General features: G+C 34.0%; 1 protein-coding gene across 2 annotated transcripts in view; it reads right to left on the reverse strand.

Moving 5' to 3' along the window:
• Positions 1-12,750, reverse strand: part of LOC124362886 (cadherin-89D) — a 157,791-nt gene that overhangs the window by 101,264 nt on the left and 43,777 nt on the right. For both annotated transcript variants that reach the window (XM_046817760.1, XM_046817759.1), the window contains exon 2: positions 8,387-8,493. In XM_046817760.1, coding sequence (XP_046673716.1) covers positions 8,387-8,438 — 52 coding nt within the window. In that variant the 5' untranslated portion in view covers positions 8,439-8,493. The remainder of the gene's footprint in view (positions 1-8,386; positions 8,494-12,750) is intronic.

Consider the following 12,750-nt stretch of genomic DNA (forward strand, 5'->3'; position numbering starts at 1 on the left):
TATATATCCGTATACTCAAAATGCCCTTATAATGTTAAGGATTAATGTTTAAGGATTAGAAAAACGTATTCCTCATAAATCGCCGCAGATTATGCAGTCTATCTCTAACTATGTGTCTTTCACTACTTACGTCGTAACAGCTTCCATGAGCGCAGAAAGCTCACGGCTTGCAACTGTTGCGAGAGTTGATATATGAACTGTCAGATCATGACGCCATTTTGAAGTCCCAATAACATGAATGCATAATTCAACTCAATCACGTGAAAGGAGACATAAATCTCTTCGGCCCAAGAGCTTTCACGGAGGGAAGACCATCAAACGGATAACGTAGGAGCTTTTACTGCATCGCAACGCTGCTAGTAATAGTTGCAGCAGGGTGCTGCAGATTGCGTCACAATCGCTGTTCCTTTTACCCAAATATCCCGCCACTACCTTCATTGCCGCGCGCGCGCAGACACGACGAGCAATTAGTCTCCACGGCCCATGTAGTTTGACAGATGTCCCTCGTTTGTTACCCGCGCTGCCGCGCCGTTTACTTTTGATTGGCATGATTTGAAGAACAAAAGCGAAAGGCTCTGGGTAGATTCTAATATTGGATGTTTAATTATTAGAAAGGCAAACGTGTTGTATATTATAACCAGGGTAAACTTGTGCCTCACGAGCTAATCCCTTGTCACGCTGCCGTTCAAATATTTGTACATGCACAGACACCCGAAAAGTCAACGTAAATTAAATATACACTGACGCTGTTAAAATTGCATTCCAAACCTATAGCCCACCATGAATTCATTCAGGCTTTCTAAATTAGGATCTGCTTAAAGTCCATGAGGAAATATAAATCTTGAGATGGAAAACGCTCATCATAATTCTGTGACCTGTTTGTCTAGATTTAATCAGAGCCTCTGTTTTTATAGTTCTATTATTTTTAGACGTTGTTTCAAGAAACAACAGCAAGCGAGACAAGGCAGTTTTAACAGCTCTAAGTTCCATGGAAATTCCAATATCCAACAATCTCTACATTTATGATATGCTTGCAATATGAATATAAAGTTATATGACAGATGATGGGGTTTCGTAATATTGTATGAGTTTCAAATAAGTCTATGACAAAATTTGTAAAATCCAAGCGTTTTCATTCAAGTACTTCAAACAGACTTTTTATTTTTTCGTACAGGCCGAACAGATCCCTGCTTTCAATTCTTGTACCATAAAAGTCATTGCAAATGATGTATCATATTTTGATATTCTACCCATTTTAGTTTCATACGTACGTATTTTCTTTTAATTCTTGTAGGAATGTCAATTATATTTTAACAGCAGGCGCAAAAATATTAATTCAGGGCCCTTTTAAAATATCAAAAGTGTCCCAATATTTTGAATTTCTGCTGTATGTATTACGGCATATTTTTCAGAATTATTTAATCCAATACTGTGCTAACTGGATATAAAACCAAAAATACAATATCCTATTTTTTCCGTTATGCCATACGTTATGTAGTTTCCATATTATATGGTTTCTATACTTTCGTCCGTATACATTTTTTGAATTTTTGGACGTGTTGGGTGAACATTTACTTTAATTAATTAAATATGGCACATAGATTTGTGGTTCACAATAAAAACAACAAAATTAAAACGTGCAAACGTAAATACAACATGAGAAACAAGTGAACAAATCATGAGATGTTTTGAATTCATATAAAAATACAAGTACATAAAAGTTCCTGTGAATATATTTATACCAGACCCATGGATAAACGTAAGTGAATATTGGAGGGGAAGAAATGAGATTTTAAAGTAATAATTATAATAGTACATAGTTAGTTTTAAATAATCAAATTTTTTTAATGTTTAGGTAGCTTTGCCTTAAAAACGGCAAAAACTTCTTTCACATACTTTTTTCATGCATTTTTCTTTTCATAATAATTTCACTTTTTAATTTGTGTAACTGACATAACAGTGCGCATAATTAGACAGCAGCCCTTATTCGAGGAAATAAGCAATATGAGTGTAAAATAGACCATTTTGGAATACAGTCCGAGATATTAAAAATAGTGAATGATTTCCCAGACGTGTTTGCTTCTAATTTAGGTGAAACGCTGGATATGGAAATCAAACTAAGGCTTAAAAAAAACACTCCTATAAATATTAAGATATGTTAAATCCTCACACAGTTAATAAAATGTAGGCTATATTAAAGAATTGGCAAGACCAAGGCATTATTGAACTAACACCTATGCACACCCACTTAGATTTACATTTATCTGAATTCGACAAATGACTTAATTTTTAATGTGCGGTTTCTGTGAGTAGAATTTGTCACGTCTTTTTACTAATTTTAAGCATATAATAATCATCATAAAGCTAATTAAATGATTTGAACCTAAGCTAACTAAATACTGTAAAAATTTGTTGTGAAAGTGAGTAAAAAGTGTTTTCATTTCAAATAATTCTTTTCTAATACTGGAATCAATAATGAAGAAGTGGTTGTAGATTCAAGACCTGGGGCAACGTGACCTAAAGAACGTGAATGGACACGTTCTGGCCACCAGAATTGCCTGGTCACCAATACGTGACCTATTGTCGAACAACAATAGTTGTCAAACTGATAAAATAATCATTATTCTACTTAGAGAGTAATTTACAGTACAGAAAGATTCTAATACAATATTACCATCGAAAATATTCAGATACATTTTTACTTTATTCAGATAAAATTTTAAATATAAGAATTTCAAATTCCACTTGATATGAGACTTTGGAACTGAAGGAATTTTCTGTAGCCGGAATTTTCATGCACAATTCGGGGAGGTCAGTTATGTCGTTAAAGTGGGCGGCGCGGCGAAGGAAAGTAGCGTTTTGAAAGTTGACCGTAAAGAGACGAATTTGACATTTTGGTCAACGTTGACTTGGTCCGGTCACATGTTAATGTCAACAGCTTTTGAGATCACACACTTGTACATTAGACCACTTGGGGAGATGGTCGTAAAGATCGTTCGTTAGCTGACTGGGTCTTTCCTTTTAAAAAGAGAAATTTCATTTGGAATTTGAAGATATTTGCATTACTTACGTTAAATTTTATATCTCTACCTCGTAGAAAATGTCTTATTATTTAAATAGCTTATGTTTCACAGATTACATAAAAATGTTGAGTTTCATCAATTGAAGTAAAGCTTTTCATACTTTGAATTTAACAGCCTTGCAATTTCTTATGTAACATCTTAAGTCGAAGTTACCTGACCAATTGCCTAGTAAAGTAACCTCGGTCTGCTAGTTTTTCTCTCATACTAAATATTCTCATGAATATGCCTCTCTGCATCCAAGTTGACACAATTGTTCAAGATTTGATTATCATTTGAATATTTTTTACGAAAGGTGGCATACATGTTTGTTTAAATCGTACGGAACCACGTTTCTATTTTGTTGTACCCATACAACACAAGGAATTGTTGTAAATATCTCTTATTTTACAAATTTTAACTTTAATTTCTATAATAGTTATATTAAAATTTATTTATTTCTTCTTTGCATTGTTATAAAATTAATTCATTTAATAAAAAGCTACAATGCGGGTACAAAAACAGGCAGCCTCATTTTGTTATATAACTAAGAATGTTGATATATTTTCATCACCTGGATATTTACACATACATGTGTTATCCAAAGTTTTAACGCTTTTTCTTTAGTTACTTTTAATTTTTTTTTATCATTCACTTCATCAGTAGTCCTATTGGTTATAAATATCCAGAAGTGCAATTTAATTTGATCGTAAGCTAATACAAAATTTGCCGAGTCGCTCAAAAGATTCTGGCATAACACTTATAATTGAGGATGTTATTAATACAATTAATGTGGATGTTATAGGTTCAAAAATCGACCGCCGAAAGACATACATTAGGATATTTTACTATCAAAATCTTTTTATTCTCACAGTATTTTTCCTTCAAGTTTTGTTCGAAATTAAATGTGATAAACAAACGTTTCCATAAAATGTACCAACAACATAAAACAAAAATGCAGATAATGTGTTATAAAAATATGAAAATTACTCTCAACTCATAATTGGCTAACTGTCAGCGAAGCCTATCATTTGAGGGATTGGAAAAATGTCATTGCAGTCTGTAAGTCGGTCAATACCGATATCTAGAAACCGACAGAGTTTCTCTACACTAGTTCTTCATTGTTGTTACTCAACATAAGGATCGTCGGAAAGACAGATTTTTCATTATTATCTCAAAATCCAAATATTATTTTTTACACTGCCAATTAAAAAATTAAATGCTTGGTTAAGTTTATAAAGAATGTTCAATTTCAACAAACTAGTTTACGAGCTTACAAATATCTACTGCTCCACAGTAAAATCTAGGGAATCCTTGATCATCATCACAGCAACCATCAACTCTTATTAGAAGAAAAGATATAACCTTCATAATTACGTCTTGTATATAATTGTAGGCTATAGAGCAAACTACCAGACTAAGTTAAACGTATTACATGTTATTCGGCTGGCATTAAACTAATTGCTATTGGAAGAGTCGTCCGAGTATTATGGATTGTAACTTGTCCTGTTAAATTGCGATTGTAACTTACGTACGTAGTAAACATTCCCAAGTCCTTACTTGGAATAACTGTTGAGAATATATACAAAATGCCTACCTAAATTATGCACATGCAATTTTTAATTTAAAATCTAAATCTCTTTTCTATACTTAATACGTAACATATTTGAAAATTTAAATTTACAACTTTGTTGGTAAGAAAGGCAGGATGGACATAACTCAAAACAAACACCAAGTACAAAGAAAAATTATCAACACATCCTGAGCACTACAATGGCTGGCACAAAAACTATCCACGATCAAGATGGAGTCAACAATGAGGTTTTGCACCTCATAACCATTGTCTGAGTGGTTTTTGCTGTCGCACGTAACTCTGTATTATTTCAAGAAGTTGCGCCGTTTACGTAAGCAATTAGCGGAAAGCGCGGCGTGACGGGCACGCGCGGTCTGCTCTCTTCGCTCGCTGCGCTCAACTATCTGGGGCAATTCCTCCCATAACAGTGCCTCAGTTTAGAGAATCTCTTTTGATCTTTCTTGAGATCAGTTCTTCTTCTGGCAGGGTAGGATTCACAATTTACTTGGGGAAGGGGTTCCAAGAGGTATTTGAAACTGGATTCTTCAGATATCACACAGGAACTACAGAATCACTAAGTGTTACAAAGAGAGCCAATTATATTTAAATGAACGCTTTTTCTACCAATCCTTGTCTGGCCTCGTTCCAACCTACTTATCCCTGAATATTCAAATGTTCTTTTTTGCTTGTGTGTTGTAACCTGTAATAGTATTTGAGATGCTCCTACTGTTGCTATGAAGGAAGTTTTTGTTTTTATTAACGTCTTTATCAAACATATATTCTATACAATGTTTATTGCATTATATAATAATTATAGTCTATTTATATTGTATTAGCATTCTTTAAAGCTGTAGTTACAACTCAAGTATTTTCTGGCCTAGTGCATCCGTCTCAAAACACAGAGAATTTACAGTTTGATCTGTGTTCTCGGGATAACCTTTCTTACATAAGAAATCTTAAATAAGACTTAGAATACTTTATTCTATGTCCCAACCCAACAAATTTACGAAATGTCACATGATTATATGAATTTTCTTTTACAAATTTATTTATTTTGTTTTTCTCCTTGTCATCATGGTTACCCATAGGACCATTGTTAAAATGCAGACAAGATAGAAATTTATTTCTAATTTTAATTTTGACCTTTTGGCTCCAAAATCGAAGAATTCTTCCTTGGACCAAGAGAAATTGATGTCTTTAGTCCTTTCTTTCAAAAGTCATGGCACAGACGGACAGAAAAGGGCACAATATTGAGAAGGCCATGTCTTAAGTTAATGTCAATCTAAAACTAAAAGAGCTACATATTCAAGATCTCCCGGCATTAAAGTACACTGTGTGATATCTTTTGCTCACGAAAAAGCTTCTTCTCCAACATATTACAAGAAAATAACTAGGATCGTTTTAGGGTAATTTTATTTTCCAGGCTATGTTATTAGCGGACACTTGGATTTTATCGATTCTAAAGTAACGTGCGTATTACGTTTTTAAATGCTTCCGCAAAGATAACGAACCACTACTGGACATAAGGTACATAAAGTACTACAAAAAGTTTAATTGAACTGTTAGAACAGAAACATCTCGGAACAGCTCAAAAACGTTGACGGAAACACCACGTCATGCCTTTAACATCGATATCGGAAATAACGAGAGTTTGCGATACCGAGAAAAAATGTATTGACACATTATCGATCATTTATTTACTGGGGAGGAACGGAGTCCCGCTACCATCGAGGTTCTGGACAAAGAGACGACAAGATCGTCGTAGCGCGGCGGGCCGGAACGGGCCTGGGGCAGCGGGCAACGCGTCATCAGCGTGGTTCTGAGCAGTCGATCATCGCTTTTAACCATCAGGTCAGGTCTCGATACCTGAGGGAACGACTAATGATCGGACAGCGCACCGGTGGAAGCGCAGGAACGATACGGTACCGGCTGGGACTGAGAGAAGAATGAAGAACTAGTGAAAAAATGCCATGGTTCACGGCTCTCCTGTGAATACTCAATAGTTACTGGGCAGAATGAGCTGAGTGTAAAAACAGCTGGAGGAGGTCTACTTGTATTCTTATTTGTCATGTCTTTTACAAGTTAGAACCATTTAATTCCAATTTTAATTCCTCTTATAATCTCAAATGTATTAAGTATTTGTAAATAGGGCCTCATTTACAGTGAAAAATAAGTGTGGTCGTTTCAACAAAGAGATAAAATCATACCAATATTTAATGGTTCGGAACCTCTGTTTATCTGTAGGTCTCTTACTGGATAAAACTCTTCCCCCAAATCTTAATCTTTAACTTTTTTGTATGATATCTGAACTACTGGAATGCAAACTAAGAAAAGAAGTCTTTATGATTTTTTTTCTCAGGAAGATTATTTAAAGTTTCCGAACGGTCCGACAATGGTGCTTCTGACTAAAGCAGACGAAAAGCAAATCTTGCGTTGATGGCGATGAACAAAACCATCCCTAGAGATAGATCTATCTCGTAGACAAGTTGTATTGCTAACAGAATACAACTCTAAAGGTTCTGATCACAAATGGTCGAGAGAGTTATCAAATATTTTTCAAAATATACACAAAAAATTTGCACAGATGTATTTCTACAGAATAAAGTTGGCCACAGACATAAGATAGCTGTGAAGTTGGAATTCCAAGCTTGAACCAAGTCCTTTATCTTTATAGCCATAACACGTTTAACTCCAGTTTTACTGATAACGTCGTAAAACTGATTCTGAGTAATCGGTAACAATGCAGAATAATGTATACTATTTATACAGTATTAAATAGGCATATACAGGTATAACAGAATTTCAGATTAGAAAGAAGCTACAGGAATGTGATCCCCTTATTGTTCTGTTGAAACAAGCACTACGCACATATCTAACCACTAAAGCTCCTGAATAAAAGGACACATCATGAGATCCGGGCTCAGTCCTTCGGCGGTGGAAATATATTTTGTGAACCGATCTTCATTGAAACTATGTATATATGTATATAAATGTGACGACACACGCGCGCGCGGTATCACTACGTAACAGGTTTCGTTGCGGTTGCATGCAAATTTTTAAATCTAGCTAATTTCACTCTCGAGATTTTCTGCGATCATACAGAATTTTTCATGAAAGACAAAAATCAATCAAACGACCAAGTTCACACCAAAAACATAGATTTATGTTTTGTACAAATAAAGTGTAATGCCAAATTTAAAGTTTGCGTACGAAATCTTTCTTGACATATCTTTTAGGGTATTCAGATTTTTGTTCAATCAATAGGGTTTCATATCACAGTTTAAGTAATAATAGACTAACCCCAAGTTACTATTACGTAATGTTGTATATTTCTTATTTGACCACTGCTATGAAACTTTATTTAATGAACAAAGGGAATTGGGAAGGGGGAAAGTGGGAAATGAGATATATCAAAAAAGATTTTATCTGTTAACATTATGCGTGCAACTTCATTTCTACATACAATTGAATGTTCTATGTTGATGTATGTCAAAGCGTCGTTAAAGGCTATGTCTTAATAGTCAGACACATTTAATCTTTTGCCTGCCGGAGGGAATGTACTAATGTCTTTATGATTCCTCATCTTTCTATTTATCTGCTTGACATATTGAGGATGAAAAGAGCTATAGATTTATGTTTACATACAACTTCAGCGAAGCCTTTTGCGTAGCACGTGGTGTGGCGTACTCCTGCCTTATTATAATCTAATTCTACATATTTTATACAAATCTGAAAATAAACTTCGACTGCTTACCCTGACACACTGTGGCCACGGCGAGAACCAGCAAGACAGAAAAAGTTGCCATCGATGATCACAGTTGTGGGGTTGAACCGCCTCTGGTCATCATTATTGGCAAGGATCTGGAAGAAAACAAGCGTTAATGGAAAGGAAGACGCTAGACTGGCTTTCACTTATCAAAGAATTTTACAGTTATGAGTTTATAGCACGTTGGAACGCAAAAACAGCTAGATATATTGGCTGCCTCAAAGATCAAAGGTCTTACGTGTTTATGAGAATAATTGGTTGCCTCATTAGGAGTTTCTTAGTGATTGCTTTTAAATTGAAGTAATTGAAACGAAAGCTTACTGATTTGAAATCTGTTATATTATGGTGTTTAGCATCACCAAAAGTTGAGTTATAAGTCTTGGGGAGACGCATTTCATAATAAAACGTCGGGGCACATCGTGGAGTTATTAAAACAATAATAATTTTATGGGCTACAAAATGAAGTTGAAGATCTTTGCTTCATTGTTCAACTAATTATAACTGGCATTAGTTAAATAAATGTTTATTTTAATGTGATAGTGTGTCTTTGCTGTACTTCGTCATAAACAAGCAGCTTAATTGATCATTCACCCATTTTTCAATATTATAATATGGATATTCTGTTGATTATTCGAGATTTAATGTCTGTGAAAGGGACCAAACCCACCATCTCATCTTTCTTGTTGAGAGAAGCCAAATCCATATCTTATTCTTTTGAATAGTATGTATTAAACGCATTGTATGAAACAGAATTCAGAGAAAATCCTAAATAGATTGGATTAAACAAACTTCTTTTCTTCAATTGTTCATGTTTACCACATCGATTAGCATTTTGCTTTCCCAATATCCACCTAGCAATAACAATTTCATAATATTTCTTTAAATAGTGTATATATATATATATATATATATATATATATATATATATATATATATAAGGGTGAATTAGATTCCTTTCCAGTAAAACCCTTTAAATTGGTTGTTGGAGATCTAATCAAAATTCTTAGGTCCTTAAAACAGGTCCAAATGAGCTAACCATTGCAGAGTACAGAATAACAATAACACAGTTAACAGTAATGTTATTTCTATATATTTATATGATATGTTAATTTCAGAGTTTACAATAAGAAGAAATTGCACGGGCTCGTCGTTTAACTAATTACAATAATTTATCTCAGGGATTTATGTCTCGGCTTTCATTTATGGTAGAAAAGGAGAATGCAAATGTACCATTTCTAGCATTATCATATTCTCTTTTAATTTACCAGTAGTTATAAGAATTAAATGTGCTTGAATTTTTAGGTTATTAGTAAAACTGTACCATTACCATAAGATTTTATGATTTTTCTTCGGTGGAGTGGATCCCAAACCATAATTTCTCTGAATTCACTACGAAAACTAATCAAAGAATCTAATATAACTAATCTTGATTCTTATGTCTACCAGGTTGGAGTTACAATCAACTAAGCTTTTTTTGATCCCACCACGCCGAATACAGTTAAAACTGCCAATAATGCACAGCCACTGTAAATGTATGTTGAAGTGGCGGAGGTGTGTCGTGATTGGCTGAAGCTTATCTAATTACTGGCCGATATAGGCAACAGTGATCAATCAGGTCTTTTAATCACTAGCTGCCAGCCTTTAGACAGTTTGATGCTGGTGGCAATCATAAATAAAAAGAAGGAGCAACTTAAGAGCAAACTTAAGGAGCAACGTAAGAATTACAACTTTTATTTAATTTAAAACAGGCATAACATCTACTTTTGCAGACTACCCAGCTGAATATGTTACATGATCGTAGTAAAGGTATATGGTAAAGATCAATTTTGTTTCTATTTCATATGTATACTGATTATTCCAGTTATGTATCAATAATTTTTGTTATAAGTTTTAGTGGACACGGTATATCGATTTTTTAATTTTCATATGTTATGATTGACTTTTGTAGACCGATAAAAAAAACGAAATTCAACGTCTGGATCTTAAATTGACACTTATAGTATACATAATATCCATTGCATTTTGTTGTATATATTTAGTACATCTTCTCTATTCTGATAATAGTAAATTATTTCACACTTATGCTATCATCTTGAATCGAAATATTACAATCGTCCATTTATACGTTATATTCTTCTGATAACGCTGTTCAAACAAATCATACAGGCGTTTATACGGGCCGATGACTACAATGGTATCTTTATTACTAACTTCTGTCCTCCTTGGAATATCCTTCCTTGCTTTCCGATCTGTCACACTTTCGGCCGCTATGTATAATTGTACTTCGGATTCTTCGATCTATTATGGACAATTTGGCGGGACATTTCCCTGAACATCCCGCACTTCCGGTGCCCGCTTCCCGCGCATTTCACTTTCACAGATTCACCGACCGGAAAATAGCAGCATGATGATCTACCGAACAGTCTTCTTCTGGACCATTGATTCCTGCCTTGCTGGGCGAAGTCGGGCGGTGACGACTTATGGTTGCTCGGAGTTATGAGGCAGTAAACGTTATTGTTTCACTTGTTACTGCAGTTAATGTAACGATTTATGAACGGCAACCGCATGTTTTAGTCTTGTAGCGCCTTTTACTATCATTTTCACATATACATTACAGCACATAAACAGTTGTACCTCCATACAATTAATAATATGAATGAATAATATTTGAATAATTTAATAAATGAATAATATTTATTTCTTTATTTCCATCGGCAAACCAGTTTCCAAATGATAATATAAACTACAAACAAAACAAGATTGACATTCAATATTCAATATTATTCCAAATAAATATACAAGGTCAATAAATCTTACATGCAACCTTATAATACTGAGTAGCGAATAAAACTCAATAATAAATACACCAACATACAATATAAAAAACATAACTGAAATAAGCTATATTACAAAAATATAAATAAATAAATATAATACACGTTAATACGAGTAAGTTCATTTAATGAAGAAAAAGCTTTCGTTACAGTAAAAGTGTATAATGTAAATAGTAGAAACCATTCACGTAATTCCATGTTTCAATTCGACTTATGGGTTATACTTTTAGGCTTTGCTCGTCAGGTACATTTTTAATTTTGGATCTCGTAAATAAAAAAACAAATGTACATAAATTAGTGACTTTTAAATTTAAATTTGATTCCTAATCTAAAATTTGACAACCATAAAAACATATCAGATTGTTTTCTACGCTGGCGTATCAATATAAGTAAGGCCTCATTTACAGCGAATGCTTAGGTTAGCTTAACATAGAACACTTACCAAAATTGTTACAAATTCCCTAAAGACTAATACTATTTAACGAACTTAACATAAACAAAATTGTAATAAACTGTAACCTAAATGTGGTCGTATTATGTATTCATCAAGAAAATCTTCAAATAAAAATCCCTCAACAACTATAATTTAAGATATGTCAACTAAAGTACATCTAGGCAAGCATATAATTGGAAATCGTCAAACCATGAGAAATTTAAGGTTGAAAAATTCATAATTAGCATTGTCATCATATTTAAGATCATTAAAAACTTATAAAGGTTTTTCTTAATTAGTAGATTCTACACACAACTGGCTGTTTAAGAGCAGTTTTCTTATCGCAAGTCAATGCCGAGAGTACTTTTACAGCCCCCAGTTCCATTCACTTTCCATTCACCGGCTGCTGAGTTATTGTCAATATCGAGAGAGCCGAACACACAATTACGTTCTGTTTACAGCTCTGCTCAACTGCCCTTGCGTGGTTACCGCGCAGTCGCGTCGCGCCGTGGCTTTATAGCCGTACTTTTGATCCAAACTACACTTACTTACTATCTTTACCGCTCTTCCGGTACAGACACAGCTGACTGTTCAAGGCCATTCACTGGGTTTCACTCGTGACTCGCTTGAGTGGATTCAATATTCGTAGGTGTTTATAACTACCACAAGCCAGTGGTCCTGTTGGTAGATTCCTGGCAAATAAAACCTAATATAATATGTTCTCCAACGTAACGATTAAATGGTTAGACAATTATTGTTACAAAATAATAATAAATTATTATTATTGGTTGGTTACTAATTATTCAGACAGAGATGATCCCACGGTACTAAGATTGTGGTTCGAAACCTATATTGGCAAATTTTGCTAAAATAAATGTTACCGAAAATTGCATACAATGGATTTATTAAAACAGCACTGTTATTAGAAATAATTAAAATAAATGGGTCCTGAATATCTACATAAAGGAATGTCTTTAAGAGCTTTTAGGAAATTTGAGCAATGCGTATGACCATGAATGAGTGGCAATAATTAATAAAAAACATACGAAATTGTGAAAGGTCCAAATTGAACAAGATCTGAATAT

Source organism: Homalodisca vitripennis, chromosome 5, assembly GCF_021130785.1.
Source record: "Homalodisca vitripennis isolate AUS2020 chromosome 5, UT_GWSS_2.1, whole genome shotgun sequence".
NCBI classification, from domain to species: Eukaryota; Metazoa; Arthropoda; class Insecta; order Hemiptera; family Cicadellidae; genus Homalodisca; species Homalodisca vitripennis.